The following is a 25,747-nucleotide window of genomic DNA, read 5'->3' on the forward strand; positions in this document are numbered from 1 at the left end:
CAATTCCTGAATTAGACTTGTAAGATTTCAGTTATGGCAACAATAAACTCCCAGCTTTACATATGTATATATAATCATAGAGTCATTAAGGTTGGAAAGGACCTCTAAATCTCACAGTCCAACTGTAAACTGAGCTTGGCCAAGCCCACCACTAAATCACGTCCCTAAGTGTCACTTCTACACATCTTGTAAATACCTCCATGAATGGTAATTCAACCATTTCCCTGGGAAAGTGTATATAAAAATTTATATGGTGTGTTTCCTTTCAGTGTCAGAACAAGATCTTCTATATAACACTTTGACTCCAGAAAATGCTGCATAGCAGCTATGGCATTAATTCTATTTTTCTTGCAGTTGACACGCATTTACCAAATGTCAAAACTGCCCCCTAATCATGTACAGACAATTAAGAATTAGTGTTAAGGTAGACAGATTTTCTCATTCTCTTATCTTTGCTTCACTCCAAATGCACCATCCTGCACTTTCAGCCCCTGTGGCTTTTGGACCCTAGTAAATTTGTATGTTTAGATATTTGATTTGCACCTATTTCTGCATTGGCCCTTGGGACAGAAATTATATATGCTCTTGTACACACACGAAATCAAACTTTCATATCAATTGATTAAGGGAATCACCTCTATATAATTTTCTGAACAGCCACTATGACTCTCCAGCTCTATATGGGTGAAGTTGAGGAATATTTTTTCATCCTCTGGCTGTCGGATAATGTAGACACATTGTTGGCTGTTGATATAAGGGTTGGGCCAGAAAGGAGATGTGATAACCCCTTCACTCTCTGTGAAATTTCCTCCACAACTTGGATCTGCTATATTTAGAAAAAAAAAAACAACAAAAGAGATATTCATAAGTACAGTAACTCCTTTTGAGGCTGCCTCTGTACAATGTCTGCAAATCAAAAAGAATTACTATATTATTAAAGAGCAAGTGTTAATTACATCCATTCATGTGTTGTTGGCTCTATCTCAAGAATGTCACAGACCAACCTTTAATCCTGAGTATTTTACTTACCAGGAGATGTTGTATAGATAATATGGAAGCCTTTATCAGTAACTAAGTCATCAGAGTGAAAGTGAATAAATGCATATGGACCAGTGGTTTGGAGGGGAGGTGGAGATCCAGTGCTACAGTATTTACCAAGGACAGGGTCTTGTGGAAGAAGACCATCTCGAATCTAGACAAAATGATAGATCAACATTTAGGATTCTCATATGTGTACCAGTTGTGAACAGTACCAACACTCTTTAAGTTATCTCAGAGGCCCCAAAGCTATTGTGGATGGTGGGTGAAGGGAAAGCTCATAGGAAATTTCCTCTAAACACAGCGGAACCAAGAAACTAAGAAACCAGCAGAGCTGCAATGCTGCTGCCAGAAGTCATCAAGGGTTTTGTGAAAGGGAAAGAAAGTATCAGAAGATACACTGTTGAAATGTTTTCTTGAAGTCATGCTCTGCATTGCACTCAACATGCTATTCCAAACTGGCTTATCATTTCCATGAAAAGGTATTGGTGAATTCTGTAAACATTGTGTCACATTTGACAAAAAGCTTATACATCAGGTCGTGGACAGCTGTGTGAACTACAATATGAAACTATTAGTCTTAGATCCCTTTCCTGAATAGTTTCCCATAGGTTCATGAATTCTCTGTGGGCTGACATTTGACAAGGAGTTTGGTGACTGAACTTTGTAAGAAAGTGAAAGCTTCCCATCAAGTATTTGGACTGAATCCCATTCTTTTTGTCACAGGACTTCTGTGAAGCAGGTTCTCCTCCCCTTTCTGTCCTATTGTCTCTGATTGTGCATGGATGGCTGGAATATGTAAATAAAAAGGAGCATTTTAACCCAGGATTAAATGTTCAAACAGTCCCCTTCTGTACATAAAAAAATTTTGAAATATCTTGTTTTGCAATAACATATCCACAAAATGTTGTGATAATTCACAATTACACTTTACCTCTAAATAGTCATAACTGCAATTTTCATGGTATTCCAGGCTCAGTGTGCCAAAAGCAAATGTGATGAGGAGGCCAGGACTGGTTGAGATGGTCCAGAAGCAATTTCTGTTTACAGGATAGTTACCAGGATATCCTGGAGAGCTTATTGAGCCGTAAGTACCTGTCAGCTCACCACCACATTCTAGCAGAAAGAGACATGGAACAACAGAGTCTTTATCATTGCATGTCAGGTCAGAAGATGATTCATCCTGTAGTGTCAAAACTAGCTACCACTTTGGGATCAGAATAAATTAAAAGACAAAGACAAAGACAAAAAAAACAGCAGGTTTCTTCTTAATTCTGCAACTCAATTTTAAAAGGAAAACTCCCAATATTTCCTGATTTGCACAGTAAAAGAAAGATTCTTACCCAATTATGAATAATATGCCTTAAGAACAATAAACAGAAGCACCGTGTTTGGAATGGATTAAAACAGTCTGACTTTCTGTTAGATTTCTGTACTTTGTAAATAGTCTCCAGTTTTTATTCTATTACAAGACTACTTCCATTAAAAAGAAAAAAAAAAAAGGAAAATATAGTGACAGGTAAGGCTGTTTTATGAACCTGTAATAAAATAACATCAGTGCAACAGTTGGGAATGGGAGGGGGTACATCATGTATTATACCTCAGGAATAGCTAGTTTAATCTCATCTACATTGCTCTCTTTGGATTTTTTTGTTAGTGCTACTTTTTCCTCCAAAATGTCTGCTTTCACTTTTCAGTACTCATATTTGTCAATTAGTAATTATTGATCTAATAGTGACAATTGAAAGAAAAAAAACCCACCAAAAATCATATTAAAAGCATTTCAAGAAATATTTCTAGAAATAAGGAGATTATATTTTTTAATCTATGGTTCATTCAAGACACAACCCACTGCACTATTTTGTTTCTAGATAATACACAAAACACTGAAGTGACCCTAATGTTATGAGAGATGATTTGAAGTTTATCTCTGGAAATGGATTGCCCAACCGTCTGGAGCAATCACCCAATTAACATTACCAAGAATTCAGGCAGAAATGTTCAACAAATCATACCAAAAACTTCACACATCCTTTAAAACCCAATTCCTTACAATCTATAATTTTTGGAACATTTAGGCTGTTGTAAATTGTCAATGACAAAACAAACCATTGACTTACTTGTTCGAAGTACTAGAAACTTCTGTGAGAAAAGAGAATGGACTAAATTAATGGCATCCCCAGAAACACATGCTCTCTGGGGGATTCCTCACAGGAGGTGTAAAGCAGCCTTAAAAAACTATTTATTGAAAGCTATTCATGCAGAGGCCTAGAGCTAGAGTTTGAAAATATCTTCAAGTGATTTATATGTCAACATTTCCGCCTCACTCCCTTGAAAAATACTGTCCTGTTCCTAATGTTTCCTAATCAAAGGAAATAAGTCATTAATTTTACTCCAAAACCATGAAGATGCTTGGCATTTCATCAACTTACCAGGATCCTGAGATTCCCAATGAACAGTAAAGCTTCCAGTAATGGTGTGGTTTGAGTATAACCAAAAATACAGAGAGTTGTGGGAACTGAAAAGCTCTGCAGGACCTGTGAAGCCACAGTATTTTCCTAGCATGTACATTGATGCTGAAGGCCCATCGTGGATTTGAAGGAATTCAGAGTTACACTCATTACTTGTCCCCAGTTGGAAGAATGGGAAAGTAATACGCAGAATCTAATAGAAGCAAGAAAGCAAGAAATCTCTTTTTGTCATCTGCTGAGACACTATCTGTGCAGAAACTTTATAGAGCAGATATATGCTTTCATGCAACTGTGAGAATCTATGAGCTTTAGAGCCATTATGTCATTTCCTGAAATGTTCCAGGACAGAAAAGAATGTTAAAGAATCTTAATCTTCAAAAGAGAGAAGATAGACAGATAAGAATTTAGTCAGTGAAATTTTCTGGAAAGAGCATTATTTCTACAAATTAATAATTGAGACCATTTGCCTGTGTGTGTTATATGTGCAAAATATATATATATATATATATATATACATATGTGTGTGCGTGTGTGTGTGTGTGTGTGTGTGTGTAAATTTCAAGCCATGGGAAAAGCTTGAAACACAGCTTAAAATACATTATTCCACGTTTCCCTAGGCAGTTTTTTCATCAGATAATTTTTCACCCTTGCTATGGTTGAAATGCTGTAATGGGAGTTAAAAGATTCAATGATCTTGTTTCGCACATACAAAATCAGTGTCTCTAAAGCTGATTCTGGATGCTTAGTGACATGCACAGCTTTAAGTTTGTTCATATTCTTCACTGATGTGCTGTAATATGCTCTGCTGAAGACAGTGGTGTCTCCCAGACTTAAGGCTAAGGACATGTCACATACATATGTGTGTATATGTAATGCTGTATATATGTAATATATGTAATGCTGTATAAACCACTGTTAAGCACTGGTTTATAAAATTACTTAATTCATTCCACAAAACACATCAAATATTTAGATGCCAAGTAAGAAATTTCATGCTAAGTTATGGAGTAGCATATTTTGTAGTTGTTATTTATAACACAAGTGGAATTGTTAGTTGCAATCAGAATCAGAATATACATTTGTGTGCAACATTTAAAAATTGATCCTTAAAAAAAAATCAAATGCTGTTATTACATAAAGCCATTGACAGTATGAATTAAGCATTCCATGTTTCTGCACTCAGACACCAGAAACATGAAATTGTTTGGGGTCACAGAATCACAGAATAGTCTGAGCTGGAAGGGACCCAGAAGGATCATGGAGTCAAACTCTTAAGTGAAGAGTTGGCCCATGTGGGGATCAAACCCACAGGCTTGGTGTTGTTAGCACCAGGCTCTGACCAACTCAGTTCAAGAACCATGCGTGGAGCTCATAAGAGCACAGCATTTCTCATGCAGCTATTCACAGATCACATTCTAAAACAATGTGGGGCAGCTCCCTTCAGTAGCTGGAGGTAGATTAAGAAACTCTAACCCTCAGCTGCTTAGAAAAAGCCTGGAAAATCTAACCCAAGCAAATCCTTAGGCTAAGGAGCCTGAAGGCTTGTAAGAATCTAAAATTTATTTTTTGAAAAACTATTTATTCTGAGGGGATTGGATCACAACATAGGAACACATGTAGCTTGAATATAGTCATGTTTGCTCTGATAAGCTGAGGATTTCTTTAAGTTGAACTCTATTTTACCTTGTTGGGATTAGTTTCAATAACCCAAGCGCAGCTGACCCCACTGCTGTACCACTGGCTGTGTGGGTTGTTAGGGTAACTGAAAGTCCCCCTCAAGCCTGAGAGGTATCCTCCACAAACTGAAAAAAAAGAGAGAAAATTAAACAGATTTTGTGCTATTACTGTACAGACTAAAACAAAACATCTTTTTTGCCATAGCTTTTTCTTCTTAAACATTTAAAACAATGTTTAAAAGTACTTCTATAAAAGGATCTTTAGGACTTCCTCTCAAGTGGAATGACATCTCAAAAAAGCCCAAATTTCCTGAAAGAAGAATAGTTCTTGGAAAAAGAACAAAGAATATCAGTTGAAACATGTGGATACTGCCAAAAAATATTGAGTCTGTCCCATGATAGTGTCCATAAACTGCTTTACTTCCAGAAGGATACCTCCAGATTGAATCTCAAAATTTTCCCTTCCAATGAAATATCATTTTGCATTTTGAAGTTAACATGATGCAAAATTGTCTTTCTCAGTAGTGGTACATCATAGAAATTATCCTCAAGAAGTTTTATTGTTCCTTTTATTCTTTTTGGTCAGATTCCTAGACCTGATAATCTCTCTTATTATATACCATGGTCTGTTCTTTCACTGAACCATTCAATACATGGGAACTGAGAACTGAGAAGCCCAAACAGCTACAGAAAAATATGTCTGCAAAGCAGCCAAAATATAATGCACATACAGTTACAGCGTGCACCAAGCACCTGTAGTTTAACGTTGAACTGATTCTAAAGAAATAGCCAATTCTCACCAAACTGTTTTGTTTCAAGAAGTGGTAAAAATTATATAATTTTATTTGAAATGTCTGCCTAAAACATCTCAACTTTTTTCAACCAGATTCAAAATGATCATGTAAGAAAATAAATTTTTTCTTCATTGATTGGAAACTAAAAGAATAGGTGGTATAGTATGATTCCTTACTGCATAAAAATTGGTTCTCTATCCCTTCATTATAACAGCTAAAAATAAAATTTTTTCTCCTGTGGACTTAATAATAAAACATTACTAGTTAGATACTTCAGGAAAATAGAAAAAGGCCTAAAATAGTTCTAAAATAGAGCAGATTTCACAGGGAATCAGTGAATGTTGTACAATCTCTATTACATTAAAATGTAATTTGCTTTCTTCATAGCAATCTACAATAAAAATGAGCCACTTCTGTTGCCACAAGGACACTGGACTCACTGGAATGCTGTCCTGACCTTGTGTAATTAAAATTAATGGCAAAAAAAAGTTCTCAAATAAACAGAATAAATTATATTAGGAGGAAAAGGGAGAACCTTGCAGTAAGTATAAAACTGAGAGTCCACCATTTTCATGCCTAGTATTTCTTTCATTACATTTCTTTTTGAAAACCTTTTCTGACTTTTCCTCTTGACTAAGAACATCAGGACCTTTTTGCTTCATAACAGATGAAATAACATGCACAAAAGAGAAATATCAATATATTCTCTTGTTCTCCTTATACTGGATCCTCTTTCCCAAACAGCTTTCCAGACCACTTTCTCAGGAGCAGAGATCTGATTTTAGGATGTCTGGCATCCAGCCAAGGCCAATGGGCCTGCAGATCAACTTCATTGTTGTGTTCCTACTGCTAAACAAAACAGCTATAAATGAAGCTCATGGAAAACTCTGACTTGGAGGGAATTTGGGTTGGGACCTCTAATCCACCAAACACAGGGCTGTTTTTCACATCATAACTCAGTTCTTATTCACATGTTAATCCCATGCACCAAGCATCTACTGGCTGAAGCCTGCTGTCCCATTTGGCAGGAGGGAAGGAGGGGGAGGAGGTTCTGGCTGTACCTTGCTGGGCAGTCTGGCACTGTGGTCCAGTCCAGGCGCTGGTGCACTCGCAGGAGTAGCCATTGACCCCATCGGTGCAGGTCCCCCCGTTCTGACACGGGTTGCTGGTACATTCATCAATGTTCTCTGTACAGTTAGGGCCTGTCCAGCCCACATTACACAGGCAGAAATAGCCAGAGATCGTTGCCTACAGATATAAATAAATCAAATAAACTACCAGCATGAATCACCTAAAAAAATCAATGGAGTCAGCAGAAAGACTGGTGTTTACACTTATTTTATGGGGAGATATTGGAGTAAAGAAATAAAACCTTGAATTTTTTGGCCTTGATGGTCACTGGTGAATACCAAAATAAACATAAAGCCTAATCAGATTATCTATCTCTTTGGGTTTTTCTATTAAGTTAATTCTTAGCAGGGCTCTTTCACATTACTTTCTTAAAAATCAAAACCCTTTCAGCCAGTCAGAAAACTCTTTGCTTGGTTTCAGAATGATCACTCTAGAATCAAGTCAATCATACTACCTAAACCTTATAAATAGCAAGGCAAGATAACTGGTTTTTGAGTAATTTCTCTCAAGGCCTTTCTCTGGGAATTCTGCACTGCAGTTATTTGGGCTGTTAACTTTTATTTTCATCCTGAGGAATGTTTAAGGGGAACAATTTCATCACCTTTTCAGCTTTATTCTTTATTCTGTGTGTATTTCCATTTCCATCGCCGCAACCTATACTGCTTCTCTGTATAATCAAGTCTGATACAGATATGGAAATATCTGTAACTGTTTCAATTTCATATGTCCTCCTACCTTATATCTCTTATTTTCTAGACATAATCTTTAAAGGTAAAGCAGAACATGGTCCATGGTACAGGCTACAATCCCATCTTTGATGATATACAGCCAGTGTATTGCATTCTCTGTTTGCTTTTCCATTATCTATTCATGTCCTCTGTGTCCCAAACAGTTTTTCAGTATGATGGAAGAGGGTTTTGATGTGTATTTAGGGCTCTGAATGTTGTTTTAAAAGGTCTGATCTGTGTTGCCTTATACTTAATTGACATTATATTTCCTCTGTTATTATGCTGGCCTAATATAGTTGTTTCTCTATTTTATTAGATGATTCTGTAGTCCCATCACTTAAATATCTGTGTTATTATCTTCAGTTACTAGTTTGTAGCCATGATTGCCTACTGTTGCATGTTAGCATATATTTAGGGGAAGACGTCATATATTTTAATAGATTGACTAAAATGAAGTAAATAGTCAGAAAAAGTATCTTATGGGCACATAAGATATGGGCACAAAAGGGCCTATAAATATCTTTAAATATGAGTGAAGACACAGTAGCTAAAATACAAAATAGAGAGCAAGGAATTCTGGTAAGGAGCAGAGTGTGAGAGGACCATCACATTTCACACTGAAAATTGAAAAAGCAAGTGGTAATACACAACAGAATCATAGAAACATTTATCTTGGAAAAGACCCTTAAGATCATCAAATCCAGCTGTTAACCTAACACTGCCAAATCCATATCTTATGTCCCATTTTCCCTGTGCCTCCAGGGACAACCAAAAGGGGGATATCAGCAGCCTAATGGTGATAAATGGGAAAAGACTCTACTGGAACAAAAAAATAGCATTTGTGAGCATTTCAGCAAAATCATCATCATAAATAGCTTACACAACATAATCCCGAGGTCTGCAGCATGGACCTTCCAGGGCACAGCACACCTCACTAAGGAAGCCTAAAAAGCCTTCACAGGGTCTATGAAGACAAACTAAATGCTCACTGTGCATGAGAATGAATTCGTACCGTCTATCAGTTTAGATCCAAAAGACTTGGTTACCATCAGTGCAACCAATTCCCTTGAAATTGGTTCCATGTTCATATAAACAGCCTGAGACTCCAGAGTGCTTTCACAAGATCAGACTACAAATTCATAAGCAAGTCTGCTGGATATTAATAGTCTGAAGGTCAGCAGAGGTACTGGTTCTGTTATCATGGGTAATTTCCCCATGATTCAGGGTGGTAAATTACCTTCCTGTGCCACCAAGAACAGTTCTCTCCCATCAGCATGAGCATTCCATTGGCTAGCATGCCATTGCTCAACAACTTCTCAGGCCATTAGCGCCAGGATTGCTACCTCTACTTCACAAAGAAAGAAATGGCTTGTGTGCCCTGACATTCATTTTGCTTTCCTCAGGTATATCCTTTAATCTTGCCATCTCCACTGACTTTGCCTCATTCCCAGTAGTATGACTGCACTCAGCCTTCAGTCTCACCAAGTCTCCTTGACTGGTTGTAACTACACAATGTTGTCACCACATGTGAGGAGCCCAGCACTTACCAAGCACTGTCCATTTGCACAAGGGTTTTGCAGCTGACAGATATCACTGAGAGGAGAGCACCCGTTCGGCCCGTACCCACTTCCCGTGTACCCAGATTTGCAGGAACAAAGTGCCATGGGCCCTTGGGAGATAGGACAAGATATAAAATGCAATTCTGTTACGATAATACCAATGTCTGAAAATGTCCTTGACATGTTGAAGCAGAGTCTCAATATAATTCTAACTTACTTGATCTTTTGACACCTTCCCTGGTCAGTGCCCAGTTTGACCATGTAAAGAGCCATAGTGTTGTTTTGCTGTGGGTACCTGAGAGTCCAAGGTCACCTCCATGGGAAGTGGTGGGGTAGTCAAAGGGTATTTTTGGGAAGGGGAATGGTAAAAGCAGCTGTATAACTGGCAAACTGCATCAAAGAGAAATGGTGAACGTCTCCACAGTTTTAGGATAAAGTCTTCATTTTGGTAGAGACTAAAACTACTTCTGTGAAAAAGTCTTCTGGCTTTAGCTGACCTGCCTGTAAAATCCTTTGTGTGAGGCAAAACTGACTGTGGCGAAGGGGCTGCAATCTAGATATGTTACTATGAAGTGGATTCATCCTAACCAGATGCTCCTTGAGATTCACGTTGATATTACCTTACAGTCTTTAAGAAAGCATCATACCTGGAGCTGAGGTACAAGTAGCCAAAGGATGGCACCCTCCATTATTTATTGAACAGATATCAACCTGGATACATGTTTGTCCATCTCCCTCATAACCTGTTCAGAGGTAAATCTCAGTTAGTCTGTAACAAACTATTCTCTTTGAGAATTGACAGTAAAACAATCAACTGGTGAGCAAAACAGTAATTCATGGTATAAAATCATTGTCTTCTGCAGTTAAAAAAGAAAGAATTGAGATAGCTCCTGAAGTAAAACCTGGCATATTTTATTGTAGCTCCTTCATTGTAGGGATGGATTCTGACTGTAAATAAATCCTTCCATAGTTGTGGAAAAAAAGATGTATTAGTGTATGCCAAATAAAGGTAAAATCAGTGAAACCACAGAAGCCCATGTCTCTCAGTCACCATGTGTTGTCCTCCTTACACATCTACATCCAGTCAGCCCTAACCACATCCAGATATTTTTCTCCTGCACACCAGAGCAGCCCTTGGATTTCAAGCACAACACCCAGATCCTCTCAGGAGCTTCAGGACCAAAGCCCTGCAGCACAACTCCTTATGGCCAGAGCTGTCATCATCAAAACTTGTCTGAGACCGCATTTCCAGCATGGCGATATCCCTTCAGCACTCAATAACTAGGAGCCTTCACTACCTGCAGTCTATTGCCATTTAAATAGCAATCAAAAAGTCAATTAGAAAAACTTCTTCCTGCTATACTTCTAGTGTTGATACCATACATTTCAGAAAGCATTTGAAATCGTAAACCATAAATTATAAAGACCTAAGATGCAAGTTCCACTGCTTGAGCTGTATTGCAGTGGTAACACTGCCTCCTCAGACAGCATTCAGAGCATGACAATTATCAAGGCTTTTTTTTTTTTACTGAAGACAATACAGTCTGTGATTTATGGCACACAGGATACTCCTTCAATTAATAAAAGACAATGAAATTACTACTATAATTATGCAATCCTTTTTTCTCATTAATAATCTTGTAAAGATCTTCACCAAATCAAGGCTATAACACTGAAAACAGCTACCTAGTACAAGAGAAACACATTTCAGAGGATCATCTTTAGAGGCATACTCTATACAATGTTCATTAATAGCTGAAGCAGTTTGAATATACTTGGACTCACTCTGCATTCTCTATTACAGTATTATGTATATTTCTTTCTATAAACCAATTTTCAGCTTCTTAAATCTACCCCAAAACAGGCTCAAATGTGCTGAATCTTCATCTTTTAAGCCCTTCTATAGGATTATCAAAAAGAAATCCATTTTACCTGGTGGACAGAGTCCACAGCGGAATGATCCAACTGTGTTGATACATTGGACCATGGGTGCTGTTGAGCAGCCTCCATTATTACTTGCACATTCATCAATGTCTTGGCAAGTGTAGCCATTTCCTTGCCAGCCTAAAAAAGCAGCACAGAAAAGACATCAAAAAGAAAATGCCTGGCCTTTTTGGTTTCTTCTTTGACCAAATCTTTGCATAGAGTACAACTGAATTGCACTTCATTAGCACAAGAGTAGATCTGTCTCTCTCATAACTGATTAAAATTACTACTGGTCTGAAAATTAGATTTCAGACACAACAGGGCAGAGATGTGTGTATAAGAATGTTTTGTTTTAACTGTATTCTGGATATTTCAGATTCAAACACACTTTTACATAAAGAGGATACAGTTCTGGTCTAGTGCACTTATGTTCATTTTGCAGGAAAGCTGTATTGCAACTTCAGTTAAACACTTTAAATCTTCTCCCATAGACACCACCTTCCCAGCTCAGGAAGAGTAATCATAGGTTATATAGTCTGAGGTAACAATCAGATTTTTATATTGCCTTAGGGCAGGAAACATACAGATGTGAAAGTACTGCAGATCTCTTATGTGAAGGTGATAGGACATGATGGACAGGAAGGTATCTATGAACATGATACCTATTTAGGAGCTTAGTTTAGAATGAGATAAATCATGCATTAGACTCCACTGCCTGTGTTACCTATATAAAACATAACCTGCATTTACTCCCTAGAACACAGACCAAAGCATTTCATGGAGTTACTCTCATCTGCATCCTGTGTCTGTGCTTATGATACACAGGCAGTAGTACCTCTGCCAACCTGAGAGCATGGAAGGACAAGATACCTGTGGGACAGGGGCCACACGTGTAGGAGCCTTGAGTGTTGTGGCACTGCACAAGCGGATCCTGTGAACACGGAGGATTAGGGAGGCTGCACTCATCTACATCAGCACTGCAGGCAGGGCTGCCAGGAGGGGACATCCAGCCAGCCTCACAGATACAGCGGTACTTGGGCTGCCACAGAAAACATCACATTGCATATTTAAGACATTTGCAATTGTCAAGAGAAAGGCAAAAAGGAGTTAATTTCATAAAATGGCTTTCAAACTATAGCAAGAAAACTTTCAGAGCATTACATGGCTTGCACATTTTGTCTGGTAAGTTGCTTCAGTAGTTTTCTCAGTCTATTTCTTCCTCTGAATTTACTTATTCAGATTATGGAAGCAACTCAGGCTCATTCATTATGTTCATAAAAGAAAACTGTAATTTACCCCAAAGCTCCCAGAGAAAATAAGATCAATTATGAGCTGTAGATGTACTTAATTAAAAATCACCAACTTGTTTTTTAACCAGGGCAGAGGTAAGCATAAGCAACTTGAAATCATCTTAGCTGTTTTCTTTTAATCAAATTATTCAGTAGTCTATGCAATGTGCAGCAATGACATTAAATTGCAAATACATGTTTTCTTTTAGGAAAACAGTTTTCTTTCTAGTAAACTTTACTAATGGTCAGATTTCAGCATTTATCTAGCTTTGGTCCAATTAAAGCTAATGGGAACTTTATTGTTGATTGTCACAGGAGCAGACACTGTTAAGCCAACACTGAACCCTTTTGAAAACCATTCTCAACAAAAAGTGAGCAGAAAATAAGTGATGAGTTGTGAAACTTCTAAAAATTAAGAAATACTTTTATAGCAAAGCACAAAAAATATGTTCTGTGACTGGAATAGTGCATGGGCATATAGGAGCATTAAGGAGCACAGGCTTGGCTGGGTGGTTTTGGAGTGCTGCTCTAAGTGGAAAGAGATGAAGCTGGCATGGCTCATCTGTCCCATTGGAGTGAACACCCTGTACCCAGATTCTCGCCCAAATGGAATGAGCTGGCTTGCTCCAGAAGAGCACTCAAGTGTGTGTTAGCATCCACGCAGTGCAGATGCTTGGAAAGATTGGGCCTGGAGTCAGACACCACATCCAGCTGACATCGAGAAGAACCAAAGATGAGCAGCAGCCACACAGTCACCATGCAGCCCTGGCAGCTTCCAGGCCCCTGGTATTAATGTTCCACTGGTATGCCTTTTCCCAGGAAAAATAAGATTAATTTTGTTTGTCCTCCTTAATAATTTAAGCAGTAAAATATTCTAGCAATTTAATTCTTCCAAAATAATGAATGGTAAGAATATTATATTTCAAATAAGACTTTTACATATAAAAAAATATTCCCAAGATCCTTATGGATGTAGTAGCAGATCTAATACTGTGACAAGTACCTTTAACAAGGTATATGACATTTTTTATTCTATCTGCCACCCTTAGTACAGCAGAGAGGCTGTTATGTTGTATAGTGGCCTTTCTTGCTGTTTTCCAGCAGCAGTTTGTGCTATGCAGTTTTGTCATGCTCAGCAGTATTTGTTGCTTACTCCTGCTGTGCTGTACGATGAAGTTTATACACTGTCCCTTACCCTGTGGGGCTGATCTCTTTCTTCGTCTACACAGAGGCCATGCTCACAGAGTGTCTCAGATCCTTCCTGGCAGTCATCAAACTTCAAGGCACAGCGAGGCCCATAGGTTTCTGGAGTACAGGAGCAGCTAACAGTGAAAGTGAAAAGAAAAATCAAAATTTTGCCTTTCTACCACTGTTAAAGATTGTTCATTGCCATTGTCCACTTTATGGGGAGTTCCTTACAAAATACATCTATTTACCTGTATTAACAATCTTGCTAATGATCACGCAGAGAGGCAAATCTCCTGTTAAGCAGAGACTCAAGAGTCATTTGAGGCTTGTGTATATTCATGACTGTCTGGCCCTACGGAAGGATCTACAGCCTTTTGTTACTTTCATAAGCACAAATACAGAAAAAAAGAAAAGGCTAACATAAGACTTAAACAGAAACCCCCATGGATGGAAACCCCCACTTCACTCAATGAGCACCTAAGCATCCTTTTTCAGTTATGACCATCATATGATTCCAGATACTTCTAGCAATATGCAGAAATGCAATGTCTAGCCTGTCCTAGAGAGTGGGGTACCTTCACCCCAACACCACAACCATAGACAGCTGCTGTCTCAGCAGCACCTCAGCTTTTAGAGATGAGTGGTAGGCAAGAGGTGGAATTTGGGGTTGGTGGGGTGGGAAGAACAAAGTAGTGGATTGAAAGAAGGCATTCTACTGGGAGGATCTGGTTTGAAAACTGCCACATACATCATATAGGTTATTTATAAGGCAGAGCTTGGTTACAGCATTATACGTATGTGGTGGAACTGAAACTGAGAACTTCTAAGCCATTGGATAATGTTTCTCTTTTCTCTGGCTCTATTTCCACATAGATAAAATGTGAGGCTCTGAAATACAACTAAAAGAGATATAACTGTACAGAAAATCTCCTTTCAGATCACTATCTTCTTAATAAAATGACAGTGAGACTCATTTGGATTCAAGTTACAAGCTGCAATGTCTGCAGCTTGCAGAGACATATGGCAGGTACACACCCTTCTTGGATTGTTTTAAAGCTGCCTAATAAAAAAATGCTCAGTAAAAGCATTTCTCTGCAGAATTGGGAATAGGGTATTCCAGTGCAGCTGACCTGGACCTTGGAGCAATTTATATAAAATAAGCTGCTGCTGTCCCTGCCACCATGTCACACGCTCAGCTGAAATAGCAGTTTCATAAGCCAATTGCAGGTAACTAAACAGTGCACCCAGGACAAACTTAGGCTTCAAAAACCCACAACAGCTTAATGCTTAACTGCAGTCTGCAGTGCAGGACAGCATGTTCACTATTGTAAGAGACAGCAAGCAGAGCAACACCTTCCCATCAGTGCAGCAGCTCAGCCTGGGCAAGCACAGAGGCAACAGGTCAGGGAACCAGATGACTTTTGTATGTCTAAAGCACATTCAGAGCTTCATGTTCAACTTCAAAGGACACAACAAGGCAATCCGACCATCTCCAAAGGAGGAGAACAATGGCACTGTCTCCTGTCTACTCTGGCAAAGATTAATCTGCTACCCATCTGAAGTTTCTCAGAGAAGAGCTTCAAGAAGTAGGTCACACTGCAAGATACTTCAGCCAAATTGTGATGCACTGCTGCTTGGCACTGCCGTGGTTCTCTCACATGACTCACTCACATGAGCATGTTGTGATGAGGCCCCTGTTGTTTTGGTTGTGACACAGAAGTCTGATAGACATGGGGACTTTCACAGCCTTTCATCCAACCAATACAATGTCTCCTTAAGATTCTGACTGAGGAAGGTGTTTCTGGATACCTGCTCTTTTTCCTCATGCTTCAGCTTTCCTGAGTTAGAGGAAAAGCGTGCAGAAAAAGAATATGAACCAGGGGTGAATACTGCATTATGTTCCATTTCATGGTACCTATGGTACATGGTACTTTCCATCACCTGGTATTATCTCTGCAGGCTGTGGAAACATTACCTTTTTCTTTGGCTGCAGTCCACAATGATGTATATAACTATCCCAGAGCATTAGTGAGGTGACCTGGGTTGTTGAGCCCCAGAAAGCTTAGCAGCAATGTCCTCACGGTTGCTGGAAAGAGATGTCATGCTCTGCCGGTGGATGGATTTAGCGTTTGTGGAGCACTCAGAAATAAGTAAGACAATAATATGTGAAAGGAGAACTAAAGATAGTACAATGGATTTGGGGAAGGGACTATATCATAATCCTGAGTGTGTGATGCAAAAGTAGCAATATTAAGGTTTCAATGACTTATGAATATCTTAGTTCATTTCATGAAGCATTGATTCAGTAAGTACCACGGAGGGCAAGCAGTACACCAGGGAAGAAACTGGGGAATCATGACTGTACAAATACAATGACAATGCTTGTGAAAACAGCAGACCTTAAACCTTAACTTAGTCACACACCCATACCTCTCAGAGCACAATAAGTAACAAATAAAGGCAGACTGCTTTGTGTGTTGTTCCCTTGACAAATATCTGTTGCAAACAAGCTAGAAACATCCTTTAAAATCGAAGTAAGCTTCCAGGAAGCATCATGTGCCTGTGACAGCTCAGCAGACTGTGTTAATGCTGAAGCATGAGGAGAGCTGAAGCAAAGGAGAATTCCCTTTGTTTGAAGTTCTTCCAAGAACTGACAAAGCATTATAGGCCAGTGTTACATCAACCAAGTATTTGTGGGGGCTAAGATTTCTATGCTGAAGCAGGAGACAAAATGCTTTGCAGAAAGCTGTGGCATGCTCTCCAGCATGTTTGTGCCCATTGCACAGGGATAGCTTTGTATTATATGTGAAAGTTATTTATTTACCAGATTCTTTGACATTTTGAAGAATGAGACACAAAATGTTCGGGATGGCTTGCCCTGTAAGCAAGTTCATGTTTCTTAAGTAGCTGGGCACAGTCAGAGAAGAATAGGCTCCAGGGGCTTCATGAGTGTGGGGCCCAGCACACAGCCCAGGAACCCCCTTGGGCAGAAGGCTGCAGACAGCACTTCTCCCTTTCTGCCTGGCAGCACTGTGCATTCCTTGCTCTGCTGATGTCCCAGCAGTGCCTGTGTATTTGGAGGGGATGAAGACATTTCAGAGAACTGTTTCTGATTTCACAGAATATTCTGAGCTGGAAGGGACCCACAAGGATCATCAAGCCCAAGCCTCAGTGAATGGCTCACAGGGGGATTGAACCATGATCTTGGTGTTATTAGCACCCTGCTCTGACCAAATGAGTGTGCTGGGAATGCCAGTGATCACAGGTGATCACCTCCTTCTTCTCCTCACTCCTTTTGATCTTAAGGGGGAGGTGATAGTGGAGGGATGGACACATGGCTGTGCTCTGTGGGCACGTTGGTGAGCACTGGTTGCAGACCAGTACGAGCCTCCCACTGCCCCAGCTACATCCCATGGTGCAGGAAATTTCCATTAAAGCAGCTGCACCTACAGTAAGGGGGTGGCCCACTGGAGCCAGTCTTCAAATTGCAGCTTTCTCCCCTGGCAAGGCTGTGTGATGGGTCTATGTCAAAGACCTTCTTGTGTCAAAGCAGGCAATGGCTTTGGAGGCCTTTCTGTGTCCGTGTCTGCAGTGGGCTCAGTGAAGTAAGGATTTTATATGTTCCTAGACTGCAAGGGGTTAAAGAGCATAGATATTAAACAGATTTATTTCTAGAACTAGTGCTGCAGGCATGATATGGGGCACAAAATAAGCAGAGTATTCTACACGGGATATTTTTCTCTGGTTTTGAGAGGTTACCTGTAGCTGCCTGGTGTGTTCACACAAGTTGCTCCATTCTGGCAGCCTAATTCTGTTCCAGCAAAAATCTGGCATTCATTAACATCCACTGAGCACAGGGGGCCCTAAGATGAAATAGAAAACCAGTTTATTTTCCAAATAACTGAGAAATGAAGCAAACCATGGACCCAATGTTTAACATAGTTTTCAAATATATACAAACCATGGGCTGTTATCAATACAGCTTCCCTTATGAAACACAATAACAAAACTTTATTTTTCAGCTGTGTTTCTGTGACCCTTGCTATCAGTCAGATGGGGATAAATGTCTCAGATGTAAGAAAGCATGTGAACAGCACATTTCTGTCATCCCCTCATTTTCCAACTAGAAAAAAGACTCAGAAAATTTTCTTATAATCTGTTTCTATCAGGAAAGCACATCAATTTTGACACAAATCTTGCTGGGGTAACATTTAAGTTGAAATCCTTTGAGAAGAAGCTATAACATTTTTACCTCTGGTGCACAAAACTGCACCATTAAAGCATTTGATAGTAAAGTCTCCGGATTTAAAAATTCAGAATGAATTTTTGATTATTTACACCCTGTTTGTCTTACTTGAGTTTAAGACTGAATAAATATCCATCCCTTCCCCCCGTCTCTCTCTATCCTTGTGTAAGGTCAACAGCAAGGCACACAGTTCAGTTCAGTGCTCAGCAAAAACCAGACTAATTCTCTGCTGTGGGAACTGCCAAGAATCACTGACTTCATGGGCCATCGCCTGCACGTAACAGCACAGGGTTTGGCCCAATGCTTTGAGCTTCTTTTTTTACACACGTATATTGATATTGTTGAGAAGCAAACATGTAGCTCTCTGACCAATGAGTGATACTGCTGCTCTGCTGTTCAGTGTACCTCACTCTATCCTGAGCAACCCCAAATGCTGTGCTTCGTGGCGATCACACTAACATAGATGCAGTCTCACAGTTGAAATACACACTCTGTAGTTGAGGAGGCCAAAGACTCACCTGCCAGTTGCTGGGACAGAGGCAAAAGAAACCATCCAGTGAGTTTACACAGGTCCCTGAGTTCTTACAGGGGTTACTACTGCAGGCTCTCCTCTGGATGTCCTGAGATGCAGAAAAAAAGGTTTCTGCTTAGCTGGTGTTCCATTAGCATCTATTTTCAAGAAATCTTTTTTCTTTCCAAATTCTTTCCTGAATTCCTCCTCCATATTTTTTTTTTTTTAAGCAAGGTTGATTTGTAAAAGTTTTGAGCTATTTCACTTATCCCTGTACAAAATAATGATGCTGTGATTCTCATACACAGAATGGTCAAGCACTAGGATGAGAAAAGCCCTGTAAAAGGTAAATATTAATAGAGACTGTTCGTCAGCAGCAGACTGGGAGTCTAGATGGAGGGTCATCTTGTCTTTTTGTTTCCATGGCTATTTCATCTGACAATTGTTTTTACTGGCACCTGTAGGTGTGGCTTGTCACAAGCTCACTGGAGAAGCAGGCAACAGCTGAAACTTAGTTCCAGAACAATAAAAATCCAGTTTGAGTTTCTGGTCTTTATCTTGACAGACCAGGGAAGGAAAAGTTTACTTCTCCTTGGTATCTACGTGCTGTTCTTGAATGCACAACTGTTTTTCCATTAAGGAATGCAGGCTCCTACACAGTTTATATTTTGTAAGAAGGCATATCATCTCCTCTGCAAATCTTGGTGCTTTTTTTTTACCTTCTGTTACCAAAAAAGGTTTTCCTGAGGAATGCATGAGAGGAAAGAAATCATTTAGCTGTTTAATCATTGAAACCTCACTTGGGGCTTTACTTGGTTTACAACCTTTACTTGAGGCTGAGATTTTCTTTCTGATCTCTAGTTTGCTTCCCATTTACTTACCAGCTGTAAGCTTTGAAGTTTGTTATCGAGACTCAGGATCTGCAAAAGAAATGTGAATTACATTGTGCTTAGTATGAGAGTGGCCACAGAGGTACTTGCTGGAAACTGGTAAACTCACAGAACATTTTCCTCTGAGAAAAGAGAATAGCTGGTATGTAAAACCAGGTGACAGTCAGATCCAAATGAGGCCCCATTCACTGAGGTTTTGGTGGGTTTGGCTGTTCAGAAAATGACAGCTTAAATATGTCCCAGCTTGGATCCGTGAGGCAAGACTCAATCTTGCAAAGATGCATTCAGGTGCTGAAAACTGAGAGTGTGACTATTCCTGTTTGGGACCTCACATGCATAACAAGGACAGAGGTCTGGGACAGAGCACAAAAGCCAAGAAAAGGGTTTCCACATCTCAGTGGCTTGTAACCACAAACAGCAAGTTGACACTGAATCAGAGAATGTGATGGATACATCCTAGCACAATTTCCCTAAAGGAAGGTCTCTTACACTATAAAATATTTTCCTATAAGGAACTTGTGGAAACACTGTAACAAAAGACACTTAAATCAGGCAATCAAAACTTCTCATGGAAAAAAAATTTCAAGAGCAGGGAGTGACAAAGTTACTGCCACCGTCTTTTCTTTCCACTGCAAACCCCTATAGCCCATTTCATCTATGGAATGGGATACCTGCGTAGCACCTATGAAAACATATATGGTCCATTTCCAGAATTTATCCATAAATGTCAGAGGATATAGTCAATACAGATGCTGACAATGAACAAAGAAGAATCACTGAACTGGAAATTTTGGGGGGATTTACAGAAGTATTTCCATTGTCTACAGAGTTACTGAATAAGTATCTCAAATTAAACACAGACTCCAAGCTGATATTAAATAAGGACTCTGCTCCAGTTCCCTAAACTGGGTCCAGAAATACCAGAATGAAGCAGGCTGTTTAATATTAGTGTGAGGAATGGAAACCTGGGATTGCTGGAGGAGGATAACATGAAGGTATGGCTCACCTTGGAGGTCAGCAGAGTAATCTGCTGGGATACATTCTGCAAGGCACCACTGGCTGTTTTAAGTTCTTGAATCTCTGTGCTACTCTCTCTAACCTAAAGTTAAACAATAGAGATAATGTGAAACAAACTGACTTTCCAAAAGCTTAGGAAAGTTTAGTCCTTGCATAACTTTACTATTATAAAGTCCACTTAAATACAGAGAGCTCTACTACATACACAATTTAATCTTCTCATTATCGTTTGCAATGACATGATTACTTTACAAGTCTGCAATGGCTTACTTTCTTATTAGACTGCTGATATAGATAATATAAAATAAAATACAAAGCATGTCCAACACTTGTGAAAACAATTTAACTATCAATATGTAGAACTGAAAATGAAAATACATTAATGGAAAATAACTGTATCACCTGACTAAAAAGTTCTGCAAGGTCTTCTTCATTAATTTTTATTTTCCCCAGTGGTCCAGTTCTAAATTCAATATTTTTGCTGGAGCCAGCACGGAACACTAAATTACCCTGCTCGGAGGATAAACGAGGCCTGTTGTGTATTGGAAAAAAAAATAAAATAAAGAGATCATTTAGTTACATATATCTGCCACAGAATATGTAAAATAGAGATGTAGTGAAGCCATTCTGCTCCCATTACCATCATTTACAAGCCACCATAACAACAAATGCATTTACAAGCAATGGTACTTACTGCTCATCATACGTGGCTCTTTTCTGCCTCTTTTTTTCATGGTGGTTTGGGTCACAGCTCAATCCAGTAAGTAATAATAACAGAGCTACAAGCCCAGGAGCAGGAGAAGCCCAAAGCATTGCTCTCCTCCAGCTGTCCTGCACTTGAAGTGAAACCTCCAGTGCTGGATTGGGCTGGTGTGAGCCCAGGTGCCCTTTGCTCTCACACAGCTCCTTCTTCACAAGGTGCCCATTCTGCTGCCTTGTCTTGCAAGGGTGAACTTTATCTCGGATACCTTAATTAAAGATTGACAGCACACAAATCCCCTAGACATTAAATGCATTTTTCTTCTTTTGTCTTCTGGGTTCAGGAGCTTTGAGAGGTCATTAAATGGAATCTGCCTGTATTTATCACTATGTCTTTGCCCTTTGTACAGCTGAGCACCTCTTGTGTCCCTGAGAACCTTGCAATCTGCAGAAAGTGCTCTCCTACATGCTGCACCACAGGGGCAAAGGAAAGATTATTTGGCAGTACTAAAGGACCTAAATCATTATCAAAAAAATCCCCAACCCCAAACGTAAAACCCACAGTGGTTGGCAAAGAATATTTCTATTGAAAGAGAAGCTTCCAGTCAGTAATTTACTGGGCAGATGACAAAAGCAAGTCAGCAATATGGAACAACATCCCATGGATTACAACAGCTAAGTACAATTTTAACTGAATATGGTTGCTCTGACTCTAGAGCAACTCAGTCCCCAGATGCTGAGGCTCAGGCTGTTGCTGCTGAAAGCCATGACAGATTCCATGCCCCACCTCCCCTTTGCTTTTGCCAGAGTCTCCATACTCCCCTTGCACAAGACTTTGCTGTGCTTTGTTCTTCCTGCTTAGAGGAGCTCTCTGAGTGTTTTCTTTCCTCATGCTAGGAGCTTCCCAACAACCAGGTCCACCACCATTATTTTTGACCTTTTTGCTTAGTAGACATTTTATTCAGGTTGCTCAATTTCAAAACTCTACTGAGAAGAGTAGCAACAGTTGTAGCTGCTCTTGCTTGTAGGTAACATCAGCGTCCTTTAAGCCCCAGACCCTCCTGGAAGCCATGAAGCTCCTACACTTCCTAACTCTGCTCAGTCTGTCTTTCTGCTCCAGTTTGTACAAGTATCCCAAAGATTTGTGGAACCTGCCCTGGAGCTGGGGGATTGAATGAACTCTACAGCTTTCACAGATAAGTTTATGAGCTCAAAACAACCTGTGAAGAAATTTAACATGGTGATGAAAAATACTAATGTCATCTCAAAAAGAGACAGATGCACACTGAGAACATGAATGTGAAGTCAGGATGTCAGCTAATGTTTGTGGTGCTGCCACAGTTAACATGATCTTCACTGTGAATACCATAGTGTCTTAGGCTGTATCCCACCATTTTTGCAAAAACTAGATTTGTATTATACTTTATTATCTGTGTTTATGATTCATAAACTTACCCTGGAATTCAGAAGAGTGCCAGCCTGCTGAACACATCCCTTGTGTCCCCAGTGGCTGTGATTCAGGTAACCCAACCGTGACCACTGCTCCTGAGGGATCTGGAAAGGTGGTGAAGCTCCTCCTGAACCCACAGCAGACAGCCCACCTCATGTACCTACTGGTGAGGTAGGAGAAGGACAGCTCTCTGGATCTTCACCTGCTCTGCAGCAGGGAGCCTATCGGTTGTTCCTGACAGAACAGAGAAACATAAGGAGAATTTTTCATGTGTTGTCCTTTACCAACATGAGGGACAATATTTCCATAAAAATACAGAATTGTCCTTAGTTGTTGGAAATATGATGGCTCCATTCAATCCAAAATAGATGTTTTTTTAATATCTGAAATTTATATCGAGAATCTGTCCCTCCACCTTTTTTTTATTTTTATTTACCGTTATGCTTTTTGCTCTGAAACCGCTGTTCAGAAATAGGACAGCGTAGACAAATTATCAATGTTTCTGTCTAGTTGACTGGACACCTTCTGCCTCTGGGTATCCTGGTACTGTCCATTAAACTGGTGATCATTAACATTCTTCCTGTCTATTTTGAAGTCTGTCTGGTGGGGATTTTTTCTCTTTTTGTTTTAACAGTTTACTGAGTTTGTATAACTGTCAGTTGGAGGTCAATTTGAATAAACTCTGGGCCAACTACACCTGCACTCCATAGCGGGCTGGCTGAATGTCTGTGTACTCCAGGAACTTTCACAAAGTCCACTGTATGCTGGCAGTTTCCATCCTGACCTTCGGCTGTGGCCCACAGAATCCTTCCTTTCCTCTGTTCATTTATTCTGCACGCTGAGTATGCACTGCCCCTCTCTGCTGCCTGTCAGCCTTTGATTCAGGCTTCCCTTTCCAACTAATTAACTCAAATAAACCAATAACCAGTGAGCAATAAACCATAAAGGAGCAAGACAAGGATGATAATGCAAGGAACAAGAAGAAAGTCACCTTCTCTTCCAGCAGGCTTTATAACTTAGAAAATGGTTAGCCTGAGGACCAGCTGATTTTGACTATGCACTGATCATATGCTGGAAAGAGAGGGTTGGGCACCCACCTATTTGCATGACACACTACTTTCCATCTCATTAGACCTTCCAGACTTTAATTTAGTCTTTATTCCTGGTGAATGCACCTTAGGCTGGCCAAAATGAGAAATCTATAAACCTTAAGGAGAGAAATAGGTCCACACCTTCTAATTTTACTGTAATATACTGGATTGAGACATCATTTTTGGAGTCATATAATGGAAAACATACAAATGTCTGGCACAAGAATAGGGGCTGTTCTTTCTAACAAGAAGAGCTGGCACAAACCTTTCTTCCTGGGACAGGTCATTCATTACCTCCCCAAGACGAAGGCTCAGAAAACAGCTCTAAAGAGCTTAGGTTGTGTGCAGATTTGGCAAGAGTAATGGAGTGTTTGTTTCTAATTCTGGTTGCAGTTTATCCTAGCAGGAACTACAATTTACCACCATCTTGTTTAGCTGTGTGAAATGAAATGGTGGTATTCCTCTATTTCTCCAGCAGTATGTGCCTGCAATGAAAAGACACTGGTGTAGAAGACAAGAATTGACTCAAATCATGGCCAAAAATTCAACACACATTAATTATTCCTAGGAAGTAACTCAAATGCATGGACATAACATGAGTTTTTGACAATGTTGCCTGCTTAAATGGAGGAAGAGCAGCAATCGGTGTGAATCCAAACCCGGCTAATTTTTTACAGAAGAATAAAAAATAATCCTTTTTTTTCCCCTACAGGTGCCAAAAAAACCCACCACCAACCCTGTTATTCAATGTTATCACTTTAAATATTTACAAATAATTATAAATCCAGTCCATTGCTGGTTAAATACCAAATAGAGCACATTTACACAAGGTTTCCCTCAGCTGAGCTCATATCTCCCATTACTTCTGTCTTCACTTCCCTGGATCCTCTTTCACCTTTCCTCTTTCTAATAATACTCTAGTGTTCAAAAGTGACACACAACATATGAAGTTATACTGCTACCTCCATGTAACTGTGAAAATTCATGGTGTAAACTACAATCCATAGGTAACTCAGCATTTCCCGTGTGTCCCTGCAGGTCTGAGACAACCAAGCAAAGTTGGTGACAGGCCCTGTACAGTGGATCAGCAACCACGGGGTTTACTCTGAAAAGTAACATTCCCCTCGCTTTTCCTTACCTATAAGCACTCATAATCAGTTCCTTCCCTCTCTTCAAGAGTGTCTAGAGAGTTTTATGGCCTCAGCACCTTCCCCAGGGGTGGCAGTTGATACAAGCCTTCATTTCCCACACCCCCTCTTAAGGATTTCATTTTCTTTTCAGCATTCTGCCCTCTGACACCTGTTTAAGATTCTGCTTCCTCAACACTTGTTGATGACGTTCATAAGTTACCTGCTAATGAAGTTGAACTACCTGGCCAGGAAATTGAGTTTTTCAGTTTTTAACAACAAATTACAAAGAGTCTTGATTTAGTTAACTACTTAAGCAGAAATTGATCTGCTGTCCAAAATTCTCCCTAGAGTCCTTTATCACAAGTAAGATTTAACACATTAGTTTACACTTTCTTTATGAGATTTTTTAGTTCTTCTCTCTTTCTGGTTTTTCCTCCTACACATTGTTTCTGTAAACCACTAACCACTTTGATGCCTCCTATACTCCATTTCATTCTTTTTTGCAATTAGGTTAATGAAAAGCTTCCAGTCGGTTGTATTGGCAGTGCTCTTTTTTATCGATTATTCCAGTCCTTTTAACACATTCCAATTGCTTTAACATACACTGGAGTTATTTTTAGGGACTTCCATTTGCATAGGCACCCTTCTTCACTGATAACCCTGAAGCCCTGAATGGGCCTGGCTGCACAACCTCCCTCAGATCCATTCTAGTCTGTACTGCTTTTACCAAGAACCTCAGTCTGAGCTGTCTGTAAAGCAATTGCTGTGTGTTGATGCTGTGCCAAGTACTGGCATTCTGTCACCACACAAAATAAGCAGTAAGAGACATCATTCTGGAAAAGACCTTTGCAGGTCAGTGGATCATCCAGGTCACTCTCCAACAGTGGCCAAAAGCAGATAGGAAATGAAGGGT

At 39.7% G+C, this 25,747-nt stretch overlaps 1 protein-coding gene across 2 annotated transcripts in view; it reads right to left on the reverse strand.

Annotated features, from left to right (window-relative positions):
- Positions 1-21,335, reverse strand: part of CUBN (cubilin) — a 142,717-nt gene extending 121,382 nt beyond the window's left edge. For both annotated transcript variants that reach the window (XM_088057402.1, XM_005518766.3), the window contains exons 1-17: positions 21,159-21,335; positions 20,867-20,996; positions 20,454-20,546; positions 19,439-19,477; positions 18,565-18,666; positions 17,560-17,663; positions 13,808-13,934; positions 12,194-12,362; positions 11,330-11,461; positions 10,045-10,140; positions 9,386-9,507; positions 7,041-7,227; positions 5,193-5,311; positions 3,471-3,702; positions 1,973-2,154; positions 1,030-1,192; positions 636-826 (exon numbers count right to left, since the gene is read on the reverse strand). In XM_088057402.1, coding sequence (XP_087913528.1) covers positions 636-826; positions 1,030-1,192; positions 1,973-2,154; positions 3,471-3,702; positions 5,193-5,311; positions 7,041-7,227; positions 9,386-9,507; positions 10,045-10,140; positions 11,330-11,461; positions 12,194-12,362; positions 13,808-13,934; positions 17,560-17,663; positions 18,565-18,666; positions 19,439-19,477; positions 20,454-20,546; positions 20,867-20,996; positions 21,159-21,277 — 2,307 coding nt within the window. In that variant the 5' untranslated portion in view covers positions 21,278-21,335. The remainder of the gene's footprint in view (positions 1-635; positions 827-1,029; positions 1,193-1,972; positions 2,155-3,470; positions 3,703-5,192; positions 5,312-7,040; positions 7,228-9,385; positions 9,508-10,044; positions 10,141-11,329; positions 11,462-12,193; positions 12,363-13,807; positions 13,935-17,559; positions 17,664-18,564; positions 18,667-19,438; positions 19,478-20,453; positions 20,547-20,866; positions 20,997-21,158) is intronic.
- Between the last annotated feature and the right edge of the window lie 4,412 nt (positions 21,336-25,747).

Source organism: Pseudopodoces humilis, chromosome 1 (genome assembly GCF_049639895.1).
Source record: "Pseudopodoces humilis isolate 2021_Gansu_Grassland_sample_001 chromosome 1, ASM4963989v1, whole genome shotgun sequence".
NCBI classification, from domain to species: Eukaryota; Metazoa; Chordata; class Aves; order Passeriformes; family Paridae; genus Pseudopodoces; species Pseudopodoces humilis.